The sequence below is a fragment of the Strongylocentrotus purpuratus genome, unplaced genomic scaffold (assembly GCF_000002235.5).
Source record: "Strongylocentrotus purpuratus isolate Spur 01 unplaced genomic scaffold, Spur_5.0 spur5_scaffold_6, whole genome shotgun sequence".
Taxonomy (NCBI): domain Eukaryota; kingdom Metazoa; phylum Echinodermata; class Echinoidea; order Camarodonta; family Strongylocentrotidae; genus Strongylocentrotus; species Strongylocentrotus purpuratus.
Window position 1 is genome coordinate 54,218,225 of NW_022145612.1, and position 21,112 is coordinate 54,239,336.

Here is a 21,112-nt window from a genome sequence, read left to right on the forward strand (position 1 = left end):
CCCATTTCCTCGATTAACCACACGGTGATTTTATTTTTTCTCATGATGTCACTTTATTTGAACTTCATACTCTCTCAGACTCTCTCTCTCTCTCTCTCTCTCTCTCTCTCTATCCGACGGGCCTACCGGCCTTCCAACCGCCCAGTCCACAGTCGATTGCTCTTTCTCTCTCTGTCGACAGATCGCCAGTGCCAAAAAACAGGATAATGATGCCGGTATTTTTCTAACATTATATTTGACCGATTATAAATTACGAGCAAGCCTTTCCATAGGCTGATTCAGGACCCATGGCCCAACACCGGCCCCCGGGCCCCCACAAAAAACTCAACAACAACAACAAACAAACAAACAAACAATCAAAATTAATGATTAAAAAAAATAAATAATAATAATAACTTTTACTTATATAGCGCTTTTCATAAAACATTTATATCAAAGCGCTTTACAATATTGATACAATTTAAAACTAAACAGAGTAATGACAAGAAAACGAATATAAAGTGAAATTATGAAACATAAGAACAAGGTAAGGTAACAATATAAGAACTAGGTAACAATTATTGACTCAATCAATCGTAAAAACCACATTACCAGTATTGCTGCAATTATTAAATTGTATCTTATCATGCATTTGTAATGTTACGACTAATTTTGGGTTAGATGCAATCTATTCTTGACTAAGTTATAAGCCTAATCATTGTTTTCGAAGTTTGCTACGATTAGTTCACTTTATATTTAAAAATGATATGAAATATTGATACTATTTATTCACAGGAAAATATGTAGCCCTAGACCTAGACTCAAACCTCTACAGTTTACTTGATGTGAATGTCCTCCATTAAAAAGCCGACTGTATTTAAATTAAAAAGTCCCGGAAAAATAGGGGTCGTAAGGTATTGAGCAGACTGACATAAGTATAAAACAGCTGTCAATTTAAAAATTTCCACTCCGTACACTTTTAGGTATAGTTAGAATTTCACAACTAATTTTTTTTAATGTACAGTGACTCATATGCAAAATATTTATAGGAAAATTTTTGAAAATAATTCATGTTACATGAATAAATACAAATAAATTCAATGAATACTGAACGACTAAAATAGATCACTAACTGTTTACTAGATTGGTAATGCAATACGAATAGTATCGAAAGTGTCTGGTCAAATCCTCACACAATGGAAATCCCCACATACAGCTAGCTAGCTCGGCGTGTGTAAAATGCACGTGCATAAAGCATCGTTCTAATTTCAGCCTAGCTAGCTACACTGTACATGTACGCGAGTACATGTTGCAATACAATTTCTGCTGAAAGCTAGCGATAGCTAGTCGTGCAAGATCAGGGCAGACGAGTCGAGTCGAGTACGAGTGACCCGGATCGACTGACTGACTGCACTGTACGGTCAAGTAGAAGAAATACATGTATTTCCTGTCTACATCTTGCAATATATCGTATTCAAAAGGACTGAACAGGATTGGATCAAGATGAGCGTCGAATCCGGAGAAGGTGAGCAAGAGAAAGCAAGAGAAAGGATGAGTTTGAAGAAAGAATCGTACCGGTAAAAATGCGGTGGCCGGTACGGCGGTAGACAACTCGGGTTATATTTTAGTCTGCATTGCAATCTGCATGCCTGACTGAGACTGTACTACTGAGTCAGTGACTGAGAGAATGGGTCATGTTTTGTGTGTTGAGAGTTGAATATTTAATTTTTAAGGGACCATATAGATTAAATGCTATAGACTATCGTGGTTTTGGAAAATACTTGTTTGTTAGCAGGTTAGACAGAAATAACCTTCCCCAAACTCAGTCTCAGCGCTGGTCCGAGAATAAGAATCGTCCTCATATTCATAAACGAGGACCGTCTTCTTAAATGCGGACAGACACAGCTCAGACCTGTCCTAAAAAATAAGGATCCTCCGCATTTTCGCTAGAGGTTTCATTTTTCCGATGGGCGTGTTTGTGATGCAAAAAAAAGAAGACGGATAACCCATATAAGTAGGTCTAGAAGAAGGTGAACTGGAGTTTTTTCTCACGTGGAATCCGTTTTTTTATGATATTGATATCACCGACTGACCGAGCCTTAACTAGCTCCCGTAGAGGAGTGCGGAGAGGCAGGTAAACAAATCCTAAAATGTGTCCAAAATCACACCTTCCCGCACCCGACGAATATTGGACAGTGGCCTTAATGAATTTTATGTCACTTCTAGAGGTGTTGTGGTCGAGTGGATACGTCAACGGACTGTCGATCACAAGGTCTGCGGTTCGAGTCCCGCCGCGGCACTAATTTCCTTTGGCAAGACATTGATCTACTTTTGCCACACTCAACCCAGGTGAGGTAAATGGGTACCTGGTAGGATTATTCCTTGAAATGCACTGTGCGCTGATAAGGCTGCCGGAGCTAAAGCTAGGGTAATAAAGTCCAAAGCTCTTGGAAGCGCATAGAGATGTAAATTCATAACGTATTATGCGCTATACAAGAACTGAACTACTATTATTCTACTCCTTGTTAACTCCGGAAATCCAAAATCGGAGGTAAAAATAACGAAATATTAGCAAATATCTTACCAGAGCGATACATCTTACATGTAGCTTTTCACGTGTAGCGTGTGACTTAATGATCTCAATACAATGGTGTTGATCTCTGAATGGCACTTCCATAAATGTGCTTCTTCCGTTCCATGTGCCTACGGCAGCAAGCCAGGTCCATGTTAAAAAACCCACCTGGGGAAATACTTTCATTTAACTGCGAGGTGCAGTTGAAGGCGCCGATATGTGCTTGTGAACTTGTCACAAATAAAGATGACAGACAAATTTTCCTCTAAGTCCAAACAGAAATCTAGACATACAGGTAGTGTTGTTCTAGTTTCTGAGTGGTGAGTGGTGAGTCAACACACCGATTACTGAGCTTGGAGTGCCAGGTAGAGGGGCATAAATCGAAACTTCATTTAAAAAAAAAAAATTTGTACATGTACGTGTGTTTAAGACGCACCCCCGACTTTCGATTTTTATTCGGTAGCAAAAAAATGTGTCTTATACATGGAGATTTACGGTACGTAAAAGCTGAAGAGAATTTTGGGATGTTGGTTCCGCCGCAAACGCAAATATATGCGGTGTACATGTATATGCGATAATGCCTGTTTTCGCATTGCCAATTTAATAGTTACTTTACAACATTAGCAATTAGTTTTAAAAGGTGTGTGTGTGTAGGGAGTTCTCTAAATTCAGCAAACTCTGTGCGTGCACCTTAGGACACTAAACTAATCACTATTATATTCAATTCGCATTGTAAACTTTTCTCATTCGTTTACTGTCGGTCAGTGTGGTAGAATATCAAATTAGAAATGGTCCCAGAAAGGGCCAGAACCCAACTCTGGCTCTGGAGTTATCCTTTCTCTTTTGTTGTTGGTCAATTTTGGCCATGTTGGTCTCAGAATGGATGTCTGGCTTCTAAATATCTTTGTCATGTACCAATGAGTTTATCTGGGATAACCTTGTACATGAAGAGCAGACAGCTATACTTTTAATAGTTTTGTTTATTTAGAGATAGCAGTAGATTACTGTGGAAATCTGAGAACGAGTATCACCAACTGGTGCATGTACAGGTGTACCGGTATGTTAATTTTGTAGAGTGTTGAGAAATTTCATATTCTATTATTAGTGTACAGTATTTTTTCTTCTACATGTACATTCAACTCTCAACTCTTTACTTTTACTCAACTCTTTATTTTTATAAGTAACCTGCAAAAAATGCCCCTTCTCAAGTACTAGTAGAATTACAAATTTACTCTATCATAAACCATATGTACATGTACAGGTGTACATGTACAAGAAATATGAAATATGTGCAGACAAATTTCAGAAGTTCAGATTACTTCAGAACAAAGGTAAATTTAAAATTGACTTGGGAGACAGACTTTTAAAGATACTACTAGCAGGACCCGTGGAAAATCCACGGGATTCTAGGGGAGGGGGCCAAATAGATAGATAGATAGAGGCCTATGTGCTATCCAAAAAAAATTTAGATTATCTTTATATAGAGAATTTTTATAATATATGCTGTTTGACCATGAATGGCGCATCGTAAAACAAACTATGTCAGATAGGATCTCGATAATTACTATTTATTTGCATTATTATTGTTGTGATTTCAATGTAGTTTCATAAAAAGACTACATATGCAGAGGCTTGGATTATGATTATGTTGGCATTGTTCACAAAATGTGTATAATTATTTTCAAAGTAAAGATTTTACGCGAAAAATCGGACGGTTTGTGCACAAATTGACTCGACTGTGTGTGGGACTGTGAGCGTAGAATCCAGTGAAAGATTTTTTTTTCGGGGACTCGATCTATATCAAATTTTGGGAAAATTGTTGGGGGCTACTTTTTTTTATCTTTCGGGGGCTCATTTTTCTTGGGCTAATTTTTCATTAATTCATTTAAAGATGCAGTTTGTTTAGTTTAGTAGCGTAGTGTTACGTAAAAAAAGGCGTACTTTCTGCGTCCATCTTGCGTACTTTTTTGCGTCCCTCAGGGTATAGTAACGTAGGCCAGCGTATATACTCTCAGCTCAGCGTAGTTGATACGCAACTCTACTATGGACCCCACGCCAATTAGTGATCGACCTGCCAGTGTCACAAATAAGGCATTAAAAATATGCTCATCTGACCGTAATTAAATGCCTAAAACCCCTGAGCTTTCGGGGGTTCAGCCCTTTGTACCCGTGGACACCACGCCTGCACTCAAATCGCTTTGAGTTACCTGACCCCCCCCCCCCCATATTTTAAAAATTGATTTGACGCAAGAACTGTATCATACTTAAAGTATTATCATGTTTTTAAACGACCATGACGACCGTCTGATTTTCTTGTGAAAACTTTACTTTGAAAAATGATTATCGAAATTCAGTATACAACTATACATGGCCAGAATAATCACAATCCAAGCCCAGGTTTCATACATCTATTCACGAAACTATATTGAAATCGGGGCAATAATAGCAATTTCAAATTGTTGTTTAGACTCTCCTCACACCACGGACAGACCTGGCTACTCCGGTCACCGCTACTCCACGCTCACACACTCAGCTCCGACAGCACCCCCGACAGCAGCGCTCAGCTGCCGTGGCAATACACTGTGGTCTTAAGGCAGTTTGCAACTGAACTGTCACGTGAAGGCGTACTATCACAGATCTATTTGCGCTATTCTTGTTGTGATTTCGATGTAGTTTTCATGAAAAGACCAATAAAACAGAAGCTTGGGCTATGATTATGTTGGCATAGATCACAGAATTTGTATAATTATTTTCAGAGTAAAGATTTTACGTGAAAATAGGTCCATGGTTTGCGCCAGTTGTCGCAATCGCCTCGACTCGAATCGACTGTGGTGTGTGCATGTGTGTGACCTGAGAGCGTGTAATACACGTACACTGTGGGCGCCTGGCCTACAAAGCATATCCTATAGAAAGACGCATAACACGGGTACGCTCAACCCGTTGAGCGTACATATTGGCTACATCCCATCACCCGGGTGAGTCGTCTGTTGATGTGTATTTCTCTTACACGCTACAAAGCGAATCCTATAGCAAGAGGTCTTACTCGGGATACGCCGCAGCCTTTTACAATAAGACTTGCTACACCCGTTGACGCGAGTGGATTCTCGTCCATCGTGTGTCTCTTCGTCTCTCTTTGATAATTAGACAGAGGGCGGGTGCACGCCTTGCCGACTCGCTCTCGCGGGTTCGTCGCCTCCTCGCAATCCACGACGCCCGCCGTGCTCTCGTCCGCCCGTCCTCCCCGGCACCCCGAAACCGCGTTTAACGGCGTGGACGTCGATCGCGGGGTCGAGGTGGCACGCGGGTTACGGGAGACAGGCCTCGTGGAATTGTGCCGCCCTCCCCGCGCCACGGCGGAGGCGGGCGGGGTCGGGGAAAGACGTTTTTGAGGAACCGTTTTGTACCCGTTTGGACCCCCGCGGCGATTTTGCGTATTAATAATATAGATGTTCAGTACGTTTCATTTACAGAAATCAGTGTATTTAAGGTAATTATTCACTTTTCATTGTGTGGGGGACAAATCATCCTCAGCTACCAAAAGTTTCATTTATTTTTAAAAATTCATTTTGTATTTTTTTTTATTACTATTTAGTCCTTCTTAAAATGCTTCATATTTAATTTTGCCAAGGCCCAAATTCAACACTATATCGACAAAGTCGCAGCACTACTTTCTACAATAACATGGACATAGTTATGTATACGTGCCATGTGTTTGCAATCCTCTGTTATTTATGGACATCCATCTTGCCTTGCCCCGCCTCTTCTTACCACCCTTTCATCAATGTCTACTTCTGTTTCAAATAGCGGTATCAGGTGTACAAGTAGATCATACTGACAGCTAAGGTCCACATCTCAGGCATTTAGTGACTACCGAATGTTCATGTGACTCACGCTTTGTCTCTCTCAATGTCTCCTGCGTGACCAGCGATTGATTTAAGTTTAACTTTTAGTACATACGCTGGGAACATTAGAAATCTAGTGTGTGATTGCATACATATTATTGAGCCATCTTGTCAATTGTGCATCAAAAGTTTTGCAGATATAAAGTCTTGATATAGTGGCAACTTGGATTTTTTGAGAGGTTGATGCAGTCCATAACTTTGAGCTTGTGATTTGAATCTTCTGTTTGTCTTTGTATGAATCCTGGAAGTGTAAGGAGTGTCTATATGGTCCATATATTGGGATCAATTGAAGTGAGTATAAAAGTCAACAAAGTGGTTAATAAAGACATCCTGTGATAAAGAAAAAAGCTCCAAAATAGTTCTGGCTAAAAGGGTCTTTAATATCACTGCAAGTTAATCTCAAAATTTCAATTAAAAATAAATTTGTATAAAAGAGATTCCCTTTTGGAACAAAATATTTCTGTTACATTGCATCCAATCAGTAGAAAATTACATTTTTTTTATATTAAAAAGTGACGAACCTTCAACATCGCAATCAGAATAACTGCAGCTCAGATTTGAACCCAGATCTTGTTGTAGAAAGACCAGTGTTGACTGCTATTCTGCTAACCACCAAGATCCTCTGGTCCTATCTGGTCACTGGTGTAGATATGACCTCTTGTGACTTTACTGCTGGGGGTAAAAGATTTTAGTATTGACTTACATACGGTACCTACAACATCAAAATGTTTAGGGGCAATTATTTCAGCATTGTACAACTACATGTAATGGAACAGTTTTCCCTAGGGCATGGCATGGCAGCAAGCATACCCTTCAGAATTCTTTTGTTGCACAAAATAATTTAAAGGAAATATTCATGGACAAGATTGATATGGGTCTCTATGAGTATGAGGCCTTCTTATGGCGAGTCATCTGCTCCAAGAAGCTCAACGAACATCCCGTGGGACATTCCGCAAACTGTTCATCCACTTATCTCATTTCAGGACACTGTTTTGATGCCCTCATCTTGTTTCATATCACTGTCTAAGGGGACCACATTCAGCACAAGTCTCTTTGTCACCCATGCACATCATATCATATCCAGATTTCTTCCTGGTATTACAACTGAGTGATTGTCTTGATTTTTTAATAACTGTTTATTGAGATCTTTATGAAGTTTGTCAAAATTTAGTTTCAAAGTCATTAAGTGAATTTTTCATTCTAGTTGATACTTACAACCTCGTCACTAACAGGGGCCCAGAACACATGGGCTCCTGAAATATGCATGTACAAATTTCAAAAATTGTACATAGAGCATAGAGACTCTAATAAGTCAAATCTGGTCCTCTTCCAAAAAGTGCAGAGCCCCATTTTAAAGAAATTTGAGTTAGATGTACATGTATGTTTACATAGATATACATGCATTGCAGGAACTCCTCCCCCTAATTTTAATAATTTTTTTTGTAAATTAACTCGTATCAGTAAGGTGAAGGTGGAAACCCTGTATTTCACAAATCAAGGAATGAATAGATTTTTCACAATGAGACTCCAGGACAGGAAATCATTTGAGGCAGACATACATTGTACTATTACAGATATTCCAATAAAAAAAGTTCTAGTATCAGTTCTATACTGTAGTTTTCCTACAACAAAACAAGGTGTCTAGGCCGAGACACCTCTCCAGTACACAAGATCGATACCCAGGTCTGGGATTCTGGGTATTTGTGAAAGCACTGTACTCAAACAAAAGACAGTGTTGTCATAAGAGATGCTCCGTTTGGGAGAGAAGAATGCTATTTGGTTTACAAAAAGGGTCAAACTATGTACATGTAAGTGTCTTTACTTCCGAGTCCAGAATAGAAAAGGAAACATCTCACCTTTTATTCATAAATGGCGAATCCAGTTTGGATGTCGACCTTGACATAGAATGAGAGTTGCTTGTAGCTTGTTTTGAGAAGGAAAAAGAAATGTGTACATTGCTACCATATGTATAGTTTTAGTGCTGTGCATGTACTGTACATGTAGGGTTAATAGTAAATGTACATACCGGTTTATGCAGTATGATGATTTTTGTTATTGTTGCCTATATTGTTAGTGCCCGTACATGTAATTAAGTGCACTTTTCATTTGTATGCTTTTGTTTATTGGTACACATACATTTAGGCCTACATATACCGTACATGCACAACATTCTGTTGGTGTGAGTACAGTGTAGTACATGTAAGTACTATTTGGAATTGCATTTTTTCATAATTCTTGTGAAATGAATTTAATGTTAAGATCAGAACTTCTTCTTTTGTCAATGAATTAGCTATATATATGAAATCTAGATTTTTGCATTTCATACATTTGTATCTCATTTATTATACATTTATTTACTCCTAATCTCTGCATCACTCTTATCATATTGCAATGGCAGGTCTTACATGACTTTTACTGCATTTTACACAAGAATAACAAGATGATGTACAATTAAGTTGTTCTTGATTTGTATTATGATCTAATGCATCCCATCACTATATCCATTTGGTTCTGTTTTTCCAAAATGCAAGTTCAGCTTAAAATGATTGGCAGAAAGATTTGGTTTGCTGTTCTTGCAGTACCTGAAGTTAAAAGAGGCCCTAGCAGTCAACAATGTACTCCTTGGTCCTGACACGCTCTGCTCCCTAATGAATGTCTTGACCCCAGATAATTGAGAATTCCAGCCATGCAGGTTTTATTGGGAATGACTGTGATCTTGTTTTGAGTGTTATTGAGTTGGTCTTGTGGGCTGGGACAACATACACTGAGGGATATTGTTCGGAATGGTGTTATGATGATGATGATATGGTTTTCCTTTCAGCTTTGTATATGTGTATACTCATTTTGATCATTCACATTGCAATTGAATTGATTACCTTATCTTTGAGAACGAATGATGGGAGTAGCAGACCGATATTGGTGAAAGCTTGTTTTATTACATTTCAAATTGGAGCTGGTGTTACGAATTCATCTAAGTTACATTTGTGGAGAAAACATTTAGCCCAAGAGCACTGTACCAGCTGGGTATCATCCCCAAACTGTAGTTTACAAGACAAGTATATTATTCTTTTTGAGAAAAAGCAGAATTCAATTGATGTTTTGATTGTTTTTGTACACATGCATTTGCATTATTAAAATGAACCAAAGTGTGATTGTCTTTGTAGGGGGAAGAGTGAGTTAATATTACTAGTGGCAGCAATTTACACTTCATTCTGGTAAATTGACTATAATATGAGAGAAAGTGAAATCATTGTAATTTTTTTCTTTCTTTCTTTTTTTGCTTCGCAGCTACAGCAGAACTGAAGGAGAACATAATTTTCAACTCAAATACACCCAACAGTGGGACAGAAACCAACACTATGAAGCGCCCTCTAGAAGACGACGATGAACCCATGAAAGACGGGGTGGACGAGGTGGAAGGGGAGGAAGATGGTACTGGTAGTAGTGGAGATGGAAAAGAGTCCCAGAAACCTAGACGAAAGAAAAGAAAGACTGTACCAGGACCACGTCTACCAAAGAATGCCCTAATGCAGCTCAATGAGATCAAACCTGGACTGGTCTTCAAGACTCAATCACAGACAGGACCAGTCCATGCTCCCACGTTTGTTGTCTCCGTGGAGGTCAATGATCAGCTCTTTGAAGGGACAGGTCGTAGCAAGAAAACCGCAAGGATGCATGCTGCAGAGCTAGCACTAAAGTCATTCATCCAGTTTCCCAATGCAAGTGATGCTTACCAAGCACTTGGGAGGTTTCAATTCAATGCAGATTTCACATCAGACCAACCAGAAGTCCATGGTGGCTTCAACCCATTTGATGCTGACCAAGAGCGCCCTGTAACACCGCCCAGCATGATGAAAGTGGTACTTGCAGATAAAACACAGAACAGTCCTGATGTAATGAACATGAAAGTGGATCAGGAACCAAATGGATCACTCACCAAGAAAAAGGAACAACCCTCTGGGAAGAATCCTGTCATGATCTTGAATGAACTCAAACCAGGACAGAAATATGAAATGCAAGAAGAGTCTGGTCAGAGTCACTCCAAGAATTTTACTATGTCCCTGACAATTGATGGGAAGAATTTCCAGGGTACTGGACGCAACAAGAAACTTGCCAAACAGCGGGCTGCTCAGGCTGCGCTTATTGCTCTCTTCGACATGAATCCCGTCCTGGCACCAGATCTTCAGCCCATTACAAATGAAGAAACGTCAGGCCACGCCTTGGCTCTGGCAGATCATGTCCACAAATTGATTCTCAATAAATTCTGTGAATTGACCAACGGCTTCCAGTCCCCCGTCGCCAAACGCAAGGTTCTAGCTGGCATTGTGATGACAAGAGGTGAGACGTTAGAGAACTCTAGTGTGATAACCATCTCTACTGGTACAAAATGCATCAATGGGGAGTACATGTCAGGGCAAGGCTTGGCCCTCAATGACTGTCATGCAGAGATAATTTCTAGGAGGTGCCTCATCAGGTACCTTTACTCCCAGTTAAAGCTGTTCCTTGACAACCAGGGAGAGAGTTCAATCTTCGTTCCACACCCATCGGGCAGGGGATACAAACTTAGAAGCGACATCAAATTTCATCTGTACATTAGCACTGCACCCTGCGGAGACGCACGTATCTTTTCCCCCCACGAGTCGTCCTGCAGTGAGGAACCCACTCCAGATAGACATCCGAACCGAAGGGCCAGGGGTCAACTAAGGACGAAGATTGAGTCTGGGGAAGGAACTATCCCTGTGAAGTCAGGACCCTCAATACAGACCTGGGATGGAGTCCTTCAAGGCGAGAGGCTACTCACCATGTCCTGCAGTGACAAATTGGCCAGGTGAGTACTAACTATTACAGTATTAGCTCAAGAGAAACCTTCCGTCATTGCAAAAATTGAGGATCATTGGTGAATTTCAATACAGAAAAATTGTATTTTTTCACGCATTATGTATCAATGAGTGGCAGGTCATAATTTTTCTTTTATGGTTACATGATATATATTCTCATATACACGCTGGCCCATAAGGAACCCCATGCATTGAACTTTTGTAGCTAATGTATGTATTATACAGGGCGTATCAATACAAAATTTACCCAACTTTGGTAGCTCCTAATTGAAAAGTCATGACCAATATGACTTTGGAATTGCTTTCATGATGAAGAGTAACTTATTTTTTGTCCAATGATACCCTATTCATAATAATTTCTGCCATGGGCGAATGAGTACCAGGGTCTTGACAATATTGACAATATTTTTTGAAAAGCCTGCTGTAAAGTCACCCTTTGCAGCACAATTATGAAATGGTATAATTAGGGTATTAGTTCCTCTTTAAAATAAAATATGATTCAGATCACACAGGTTTTAACTTTTTGATTAGAAGCTCCCAAATTTGGGTAAACCTTTTTAATTTATACGCACTGTATTTTCGTCAGGTGAATGAATGAAATGTAAGACACTGATAGAAAACACAGACAGTGTACACATTACATGGCTCTGCCTTTTCATTTCCCAACATCACTCCACACTGATGTTTGTGTATTTACATTGTAAGTTCTAAAATTGTCTTGTACCGATACGCTAATGTTGTAGCCTTGAAGTTGAATGCCCCTTGACTTTATTGAGAGGAGCAATCAAAGTATTATCTTGTGATTGCCAATGACTCGATGGTTGGTCATTGAACCTTTAGAATATCTGTTTCATAGCATTATACACTGTAGTCTGCCTAAACTAGGCTCAGTGATTAGGTCTCTATGTACACATGACAGATGGAATGGAGCCAAACAGCATGATGCAGACTAAAGGATATGTAATGCAAGACGTCGTCATGATTTAATTCTGTTATATTGCGTGAAGATGGAGATTTTAGGTTTTTCAGTAAACTAAAAAAGGCTATATATGTACAGTATGTACATGTACATATGTACGCGTAATAACTTTTATCTACCCCTGTATTAGTTGGACCCTCAGAACTTTTCAATACCAAAGAATGTTTAATTTTTTTTTTCAAGTGAAGTTTAATGTACTGTACATGTACATGTAGGTGAATCAGCCTTTATTAAAAAAGAGGAAATCCCCCCCCCTCCCCTCCGTCTCCTTTGTACAAGTTAAGATTGCTATGCTATTTCAGTCTTTTGAGAGAGATGTTTTCATCTGTTATCTAATTTGGTCATAGCCACAAATAAATAAATACCATCTTTTATGGCTATTCCATGTCCAAATTCAAACAATTTTTATGGCCATATTTTCAAAGTCCAGTTATTTCTTTGTCTCAGCTGTGATTGATGCCAAATTATTCAAAGCATTTCTGTGCCTCTCTCTCTCTCTCTCTCTTTTCTCTCTCTCTCTCTCTCTCTCTTTCTTTCTCTCTCTCTCTCTCTCTCTCTCTCTCTCTCTTTCTCTCTCTCTCTCTCTCTCTTGGTAGAAGGTTTTTTGACCCTCTCAACCTGTGCCAAGTTCCCTATGATAGGGTACTTATTTTTAGAACCCACCAGTGACATTGAGGCATTTGAAGAATTGATACGGAAGATGTGTGCGCTTTCTTATGACCCCTCAGTCTCTACTCAGTTTTCAGCTTCAGTTTAGGTTTATTTGATATTGCACATCACATGCATGTAAATAAATCATGAGCAATGAAAAGTGCATTCTTTGAATCTAAAGGGGAAAGATATTTCATATTTTCAACATCAAGTGATAAAGAAATTTTAAAAAGCAACAGGACATAAAGGACACACTACACAAATATATATTTATATATTTAATGTTGAGATATAAGAAAATGATTGAAATATTAGGGAATCTAGTAAGAATTTTTGGGGCTTGTCGTTGCAGCTCCATAGTTTTTATATATGGGGTTTATAACCCCAAATAGACGGCCGTCCAGCTGGAAACAAATATTTGTTGTACCCCCTCCCCCCAAAATGTCAGATACTGTTTCTACAGTAGTCTTTTTTTTCTCCATGTCTATGGGGGTTAGGATGTGGCCGATTGTAGATTGAATTTTTATTGCCACTTTATGCATTTTCACTTTTCTCCCATACCTTTCAAGAGAAAGTTATTTTGATGGGGGGGGGGGGGGGGGGACCCTAGTTAAGGAAATACATGTATATTTGGATTTTGAACAATTTGCTCTAGCACAGATGATGACGCTCAGTATTGGTAATAAACATCTATGACCTCTATCAATCAATACTTGTTCATTCAAACAACCTCTAGTTGATCTCACAGTCACGTACATGTATTGGAAACAATTAATTGAGGAAACAATTGTTGCATAAAGCTTGTCCAATTGACAGATGTGGTAAACCTCTGTCCTCATTCTCGCAATTACATTGCCAGGAAACGTAAATATAGTACATCAGTCTGTCGCCCAGCATGTTGATGTTGTATATTTGCCGACCCAGTTGTCATGACCTTTCTGTCATGGGTTCTTGCTGACTTTTTAAAGAAAAAAATTCAGGTGAATAATGTAGCAATTCAAATTATGACTGTGATTTGAAGTGATGATTGTTTTCTAATGGGTTATAAGCTATACATAATGTACATGTATACTTGTCTATTGAACAGAACAGTAGGGCCTTTTACCGGTATTTGTCTTTGGTAATGACTCACAACTGTGCAATAGAAATAAACATGACCACCATATCAATACAAAAACCACATGGAGAAACATTTTACCAGTTTACTATAGGGTCCAGACTGATGGTATTTGTCCAACTACATTGTATCTACTACATATAATGTCAATCATCACCGTCAGTGGCGTAGCCCAGGTCTAGCTGTTTAGGCGGCATTGGTGGCATGGAGGGGGGGGGGGGGTGGTGGTCAACGGTCTCACCAATTGAAATGCCAGAGAACAAGTTGAGGAACGAGTGGGAAGTTTTCATTTTTGTTTAATGTTGCCTTCCCCTCTCCTTTTCTGGTTCTCCTAGACACACTTTTTCTCTCTAGCCATTGGAACCCCCCTTTGGTATGTTATATGTAGCTCTACTTCAATAATCACCACGATGAGTACATGTACACACTCTTTGCTTCTCTTTCCTATGATGAAGGTGGTTTGGAAGAGACAAGAATGAAATAGCAGTGATGAAATGTCCTGCAAATATAACCTTATTCAATAACTACATGTACAGTAGGTCATTTGGACAGGTGCAACCTACAGTGTACACATTGCTCATTCCTCGGAAACAGTTGCTCTTACACTAAAATGAATTCTTAACTTTACCCTGGACCCAACATTATCTGACCCCTAACCCCAAACCTAACCTAATACAGAGTTGCAACCCCAACCTAAATCCTTAATATCTTTAACGAAAAAGTGCATGGAGCAAATGTTTCAGGAGAATGTGTTTTGTAGTTTGAATATAAGCTCAAATACATGTGTGTACCAGTAGGTGGAATATTAAAAGCCCTGGTTCCAAAAGGGCTCATCTTCAGTAAAAGATAGCCAGTTGTTATTTTTTGGATGATATGACTAAACTACAAGGGGACCCCAGACATGCATGTGTGTAAATATTTAGTGCCTGGGTTATGTCCGTAGTCCATGATGATATCCTAATTGAGCCTTCAAAAATTTCCTGTTCTGTCGTTATTGCATCCTTACTTCCTACATGTATGTATCAGTGATAAATATGTTTGTTTAAACGATAAGTTCTCTTGAAATATTTTGTATGACATATATATCAAGGGTTGGTGATTCAAATGTGATTCTGTATGTTATTTTTGACTTTGTTTACAGATGGAATGTACTTGGTGTCCAAGGTTCACTCCTAACACATTTCATTGAGCCCATCTACATAAGCAGCATCATTCTTGGATCACTCTATCACGGTGACCATCTTTCCAGGGCCATGTTCTCTCGTCTATCTTCCCTTGAAGACCTACCAGCAGGCTACAGCCTCAACAAGCCTCTTTTGAGTGGTATCAGCAATGCAGAGAGCCGCCAGCCAGGCCGTGCACCTAACCACAGTGCCAACTGGATGTTTGACGACCCCTGCTTGGAGGTCATCAACACAACGACGGGCAAGAACGAGTCTGGACAACCCTCACAAATCTGCAAATCTGCACTCTTTAGCCACTTCAAGCAGATCTACAACAGGATTTCCATGGTCACCGATCCAAGACCAGAGCTGGCAAGGTCTTATGAGGAAGCGAAGCAGATGGCGTCAGGCTTCCACAACGCCAAACAGGTGATGATGAAGGCCTTCTTTAAGAGTGGGTGTGGCAACTGGATAGAAAAGCCACTTGAACAGGACTTGTTTGAGTAAGAAGGGCACCAAAAGTGAATTTGTAATATATTTTCCCCAGCATTTGTTAATTTTGTCAAACAGATGATAATTATGTTTGTCTCAAGTGCAGCACAACAATACAGGAAAAAAAGGATTTAATGTGAATACTTGTAATCATGGTCTGATACCTTTCTAATCATGGCCTTCTGCAGAATGGTCTGAAATTCATGAAATATGATGCCGTTTTTAAGTGCTGTCGTACTCTGTAAATAGAATTACATGGGGCTTAGATTTCCCTTGTGTTTTTTAATGAAAGCAGAACCAAAAAATTATCCGTCAGCATTACTGTTTTTAGGCTTGTAAGAAGAGCATTGTCGCCTGTTTTGTATATGTATATATATTACATACACACATTACGTAACAAATTGTGTAAATAACGTAATTGGAGTAAGGTGAATTTTTTCTGTAATTTCATGTATTGGTATGCTTGTTCAATATGTCTGAAGCATCGACATAATTTCACTTTGCTGCGCATGGCACATTTGTCATTGTTTGACTCTAGATGTGTCTCATAAATTAATTTTTGAGGTGCTTGGTAACAAAGATATTTACAAGAACTGCCGAAGTACCATTTGCATAACATGAAATTCTTAACCTGTTGACTTCTGATACCTGTCATTCCTATGCAGGATCAACCTGGTTCAGGAGGCAATAGGTTAAAGAGTTAAACTGATAGGAAAAGCATAGTAGAAAATGCTTGTTAGGGCATGCAGGTACTATATATATGATGCAGTGTGAATGTTGTTGGCATCTCGCTCCATGAAACAGGTCACAGATTAGAGGATAGTTTTATCCCTGCGGATGCAATCCATTATATGCTCACGCACATGTGACTTGATGAGGTCACCTAAATAAGGATAATTGGTTGTGTACGTGGATGTGAAGTGGTGGCGGTTCACATGCAGCCGTACGTGAAGGAATGTAAGCACATGGCTTGGCAAAGAAAGATGGGGATTTAATGATACTTACGAGAGAGGTAGTCATCACTCACATACTTTTTATTGCTTCATAATGTCAGGTTTGATTTCTCTAGTGAATGCGGTGCGTCTCTCTCACTTTCTTACTTTTCACCCTCCGGCTCCAGACAACTATTCAAGAACAATATCTTTATGAGCATACCCCGTTTTTGTCTTCCCTGTCTTCTACGCCTATCGCCTATGTTTTACTGTTTTTCTCTTTTTCCTCCTCTATTTCTACATCTTTACTTACTTGCATCATCACTCTATTTTCTCTCATTTCTTTCATTTTTGTTCCTCTTCTAAATGTAACCTGTAGCCCCCTCCTGTTCTCTCCTGTGCTCTTCTGGCCCCTTCATCTTTCTTCCACTAACTCTCTTTCTCTCTCTCTCTCTTTCTCTCTCTCCCTCTCTCTTGCGTCTTTAGTGCTTCCTTTCAAAGTTTACACTGAAAAGACAAAATTCTAGGAATCATTGTTTGCAATATTCTCTTGCCCTTTCACTTTACACTGTATATGTATGTTGGTAATTCATGTCTATCTAACTTAGAAGCACCTGAGGCATTTATAAATATCATTACAAGATTTTTCTTCTTTTAACTGAATCAGACTACCCTCCACTGTTTTATCAATTGTAATATATAAAACATCAATAAATAAATAATTAATTACCGGTATTTGAACATATACTACTGGCACAAGTAGATCCAATTCGGTTGCAGGGTTTTTCTCATTAGCCTCTTTAAGCTACTTTTTTGATAGTATAAGATCATTTTATTATTTAAACTTGGTAAAAATATATAAGAACTCAGAACTTGATCAGACCACATATGCCACCAAAATGGTGCTGTGGTAAAGCTTTGGTTGATGTTTTCCAGAGGGACTTTTGAGCCTCCCAAATCTTCAGTGAGAGGCCACTTTATATTTGGAATGGCATGCAGATATGTGTTTGGCTCCGTGCCCCACCTCAGGTCCTCCAGTTTGTTTCTCACTCGTGCTATTCACCTCATCTCACATGAGTCACATCACAACGTTTCATATTCATAATGTATCAAAATGTCACGCCCATCTGCCTTGTCGAAGGACTCATTTGCATTGTCTTACTGGAGGTCTGTCTGCTGCTCAAACCTCTCATGCACAAAAAGGCAAAGTCATCCAACATTTTTTTCTTAAACTTTTATTTGAATATTTTAGTCCACATGCCTGCATTTTCTAATTTTTTCATCCAAATTGCCAAATTAGTTACTTTGAAGTTTGAAGAGCCTCAAGTACATTTGATAGACTACATTACTCTTCTTGCTTTTATTTGTAACAAAAGGGGACAAATCATATACAAAAAGTGATTAAATTTGAATGGGTCAATTTTTAAATGAGTACTCCAGACAGGACAGCTACATGTCTTTATTCCTGATATTTTTTTTCTCAAGACAGTTGAACTCAAATTGATTACATTAATTGTCTTACATTTATTTGTGTAAAAAATGCACCCTTATTGGTTAAATGTTTGATTCTAAAAACATGCTATAAAGTTTTATATTGCATAGTCCAGACAAATCGTTTTTGTAAGCATGTGTCATTGAAATCTGGTTGAAAATGAAATCTCGACGCCCCACGTCCTCCCTTATGGGAAGGCATGCCCATCTTTTAAATTTGATACCCATGATGAATATTAGATGGGATGCTTCTTCCGTGTCATGACAAACATGATTAGATTTGCTCTTTCTGAAAAGGTAAACAAGGGTGAAGAGGGGAAGGAGGATAGAGGCAAAGTCATACAGTCATCAGATTCAGATATATTACAAGTCATTCAGTTGTATGGTAATATATTGGTCAATCGCCTTAGACCTTGATGACAGAAAGAGTGTTACACCCGTTTAAATTGGAGTATTTTAGAAGGTGGGAACCAAGTTTTTACATGGAGGAGAAGGTAGAAGTGAAAATTTGTTTTGTTCTTGTATTAGTTGTAGATGTGAGTATTTCAAAGAATTTCTAGGATTTGCATGGTTAAAAATACATGTGCACTAGTTGTAATTTACATGTAATATGTATGCTTGCAATGCTCCAGTATTTTCCCCAACATTTTACAGAAAATTGTTATCAATGCAGGTGTACATGGTGTATGCATCTTTTAGTTTTTAAGAATAAAAACTGGAGAGACAAATTTTCATATTGTTTCTGCTAATGTTCTTAGAATGTCATTATTAAGGAGTTTTCAAACAAGAATATATTTTATGATATGGAACTCCTAGAAATATTTACCAAAGCTTATAAATTTGAGACAATCATTCCTTTTTTCATAAGATTTGTTTGCAGTGATAGTGTAATCTTTTGTTTAACCCAAGAAATATTGTATTCCCATTAGTATGGGTTGATACAAGAGAAAATAGGTCCGAATGTTAGATGATACATGAAACCTTGTAAGCAGTTTTCTTGAGTGAAATTAAAATGCATTGTTGTCTTATCCCACTTGTATGTTTGGTAAGAATGAAAAATGCCTATAAGAATAAGTTGTTGATTGTAAAGCTGGTTTATATTCAGATGATATTGATACACTATTATTCTAATTTTCAACCTACAAAATGGTGAATTGACAAACTCTTGATTGATAGAGTCAGAGATCATCGAGGCTGACTGCTTTGTAAAGGAATTGGTAAGAAGTAGAATTATCAGCGAGTCTGTCTTGCCTACTATACTATTCTAGCCATTTAGGCCCACATTACATGTTGTTTTACTTGTTTTTACCCTTTTTATTGATACTTGGGCATACACTTTTTCAAGCATAGAAGCAGTCGGGGTTTTCATTCTTAACAGTTTCATGCAGCAGCAGTTCAGTCTGTCTGTCTGTCTGTCTGCAGACATTGGGAGGTGTGTCCAATAAGACCCACCCCTTTGTTTGCAGCCTCGTGCTTCCTCATCTTTCAAGGAGGTGCGAGGAACAGTAAAGAGATATGTATAGAATACCAACACGTAGGAGGCACACTCAGCCCCAGTGTATCCATGACGGGCTATGTATCCAATTCAGTGGGGATCGGTGTCCGGTTGTAACTACGTATGCTGGAGTTGTCACCCCCCTCCCTCTTTAATATATTTGGCACTCTGTTGACTTTGATACACCAGGCTGGTAAATGATTCTGTATCTTCAGGGAGAGGACATAGTTGGGAATGTTGCTTTGTGCGACTGTGAGTGGGTTCAGTAATTGAGAGGACATCTTCATATAAATATGTGTAGGTGCAAACCTCCTCATTAAGGGTGAGAGTCGGAAGCACACTAACTTGCATACAGTGTCACAGAGTTAACGACATGCCTCTCAACATACAATACAAAGGTGCATACCACCTCATTCAGATATAAAAAGGTTCATACCTCTTATATATATTAATAATAATAATAATAATAATAGTGGCTACTTGTATAGCGCACAGGTCCACCTTTCGGTGCTATATTCATCATTTACATATCGTCTTTTTGGAGCCACAAAGTCATGAACTCTTTGGCCCGAATTCACAAAGGAGGTTTGTCGACAAACCTCCTTTTGTTTTTTACAAACCAGGTTTGTAAAAAACGTGTCAAAACGCGTCATATGATGTACATAAACCTTGGTTTGTCAACAAACCTCCTTTGTGAATTCGGGCCATAAACTTTTATACCTCAGTCAGACGGTCAAACGGACTCCACACCCACCGACTCTTGGCCATAGACGTAACGGAATATTTTCATTTGGCCTGTTGTCGGTCTGGTGTTGGTTTTGTCGGTGTGACTAAGGTATCACATAAAGTTAACATCCTTATGGCCCCAGATGAAACATGAAGTAGTAGACTTTATGGATAACAGGGCTGATCTGCCTCAAGGTCCGGAAGGTACATATCTCATCATTAATATAGTAGCTGCATGCCTTCACAGGTTTCGGTTCTGTATCATTTACATGCACAAGTTTATTGAAACCTCGACCCATTCTGTTCCTGTGGTACAAACCAGGTATAGACGATGCTTTATCATGTGACGCAATGGCTCAGGCGACAATGAACTCATCTGCTGAGAGGCATTAGGGCATAAACTCACATCATTTAACACACGATTAACCCCCTTCTGGCTCTCAGCAGATAATATTCTTTCCCATGAGTGGTAGGTGTTTGATATAACAGCTCGCTAGCCATTTGAATTGATTGATAAAGATTTGCCCTTTTTGTTAACAGAGCAAGTGTTGAAATTACTATATCAGCTGATATTTAATTTGTTTTCTTTCTTTCTTTATGCTCTGTATGACAGCTGTAGAGGTATTTCTATATTGATTTAAAAAAAATCCCCATTAAGTGTCCTGTGTTGTTTTATAAGTAAAAAGGAGGAAATTTGAGAACTGGCATACGATAACACAATATATATTTCATAACATTTTCTACACTTAGAAATTTTGTGTTTTATACAACACAC

The 21,112-nt window shown here is 38.8% G+C and overlaps 1 protein-coding gene across 1 annotated transcript; it reads left to right on the forward strand.

Annotated features, from left to right (window-relative positions):
* The first annotated feature begins 1,187 nt into the window (after positions 1 to 1,187).
* On the forward strand, positions 1,188 to 19,509 carry LOC576431 (double-stranded RNA-specific editase 1). Its single transcript, XM_776739.4, has 3 exons — positions 1,188 to 1,504; positions 9,742 to 11,281; positions 15,180 to 19,509. Exons 1-3 carry the CDS (start codon positions 1,483 to 1,485, stop codon positions 15,706 to 15,708), a joined length of 2,091 nt encoding a protein of 696 aa, XP_781832.1. The 5' UTR covers positions 1,188 to 1,482; the 3' UTR covers positions 15,709 to 19,509.
* The last annotated feature ends 1,603 nt before the right edge of the window (positions 19,510 to 21,112 follow it).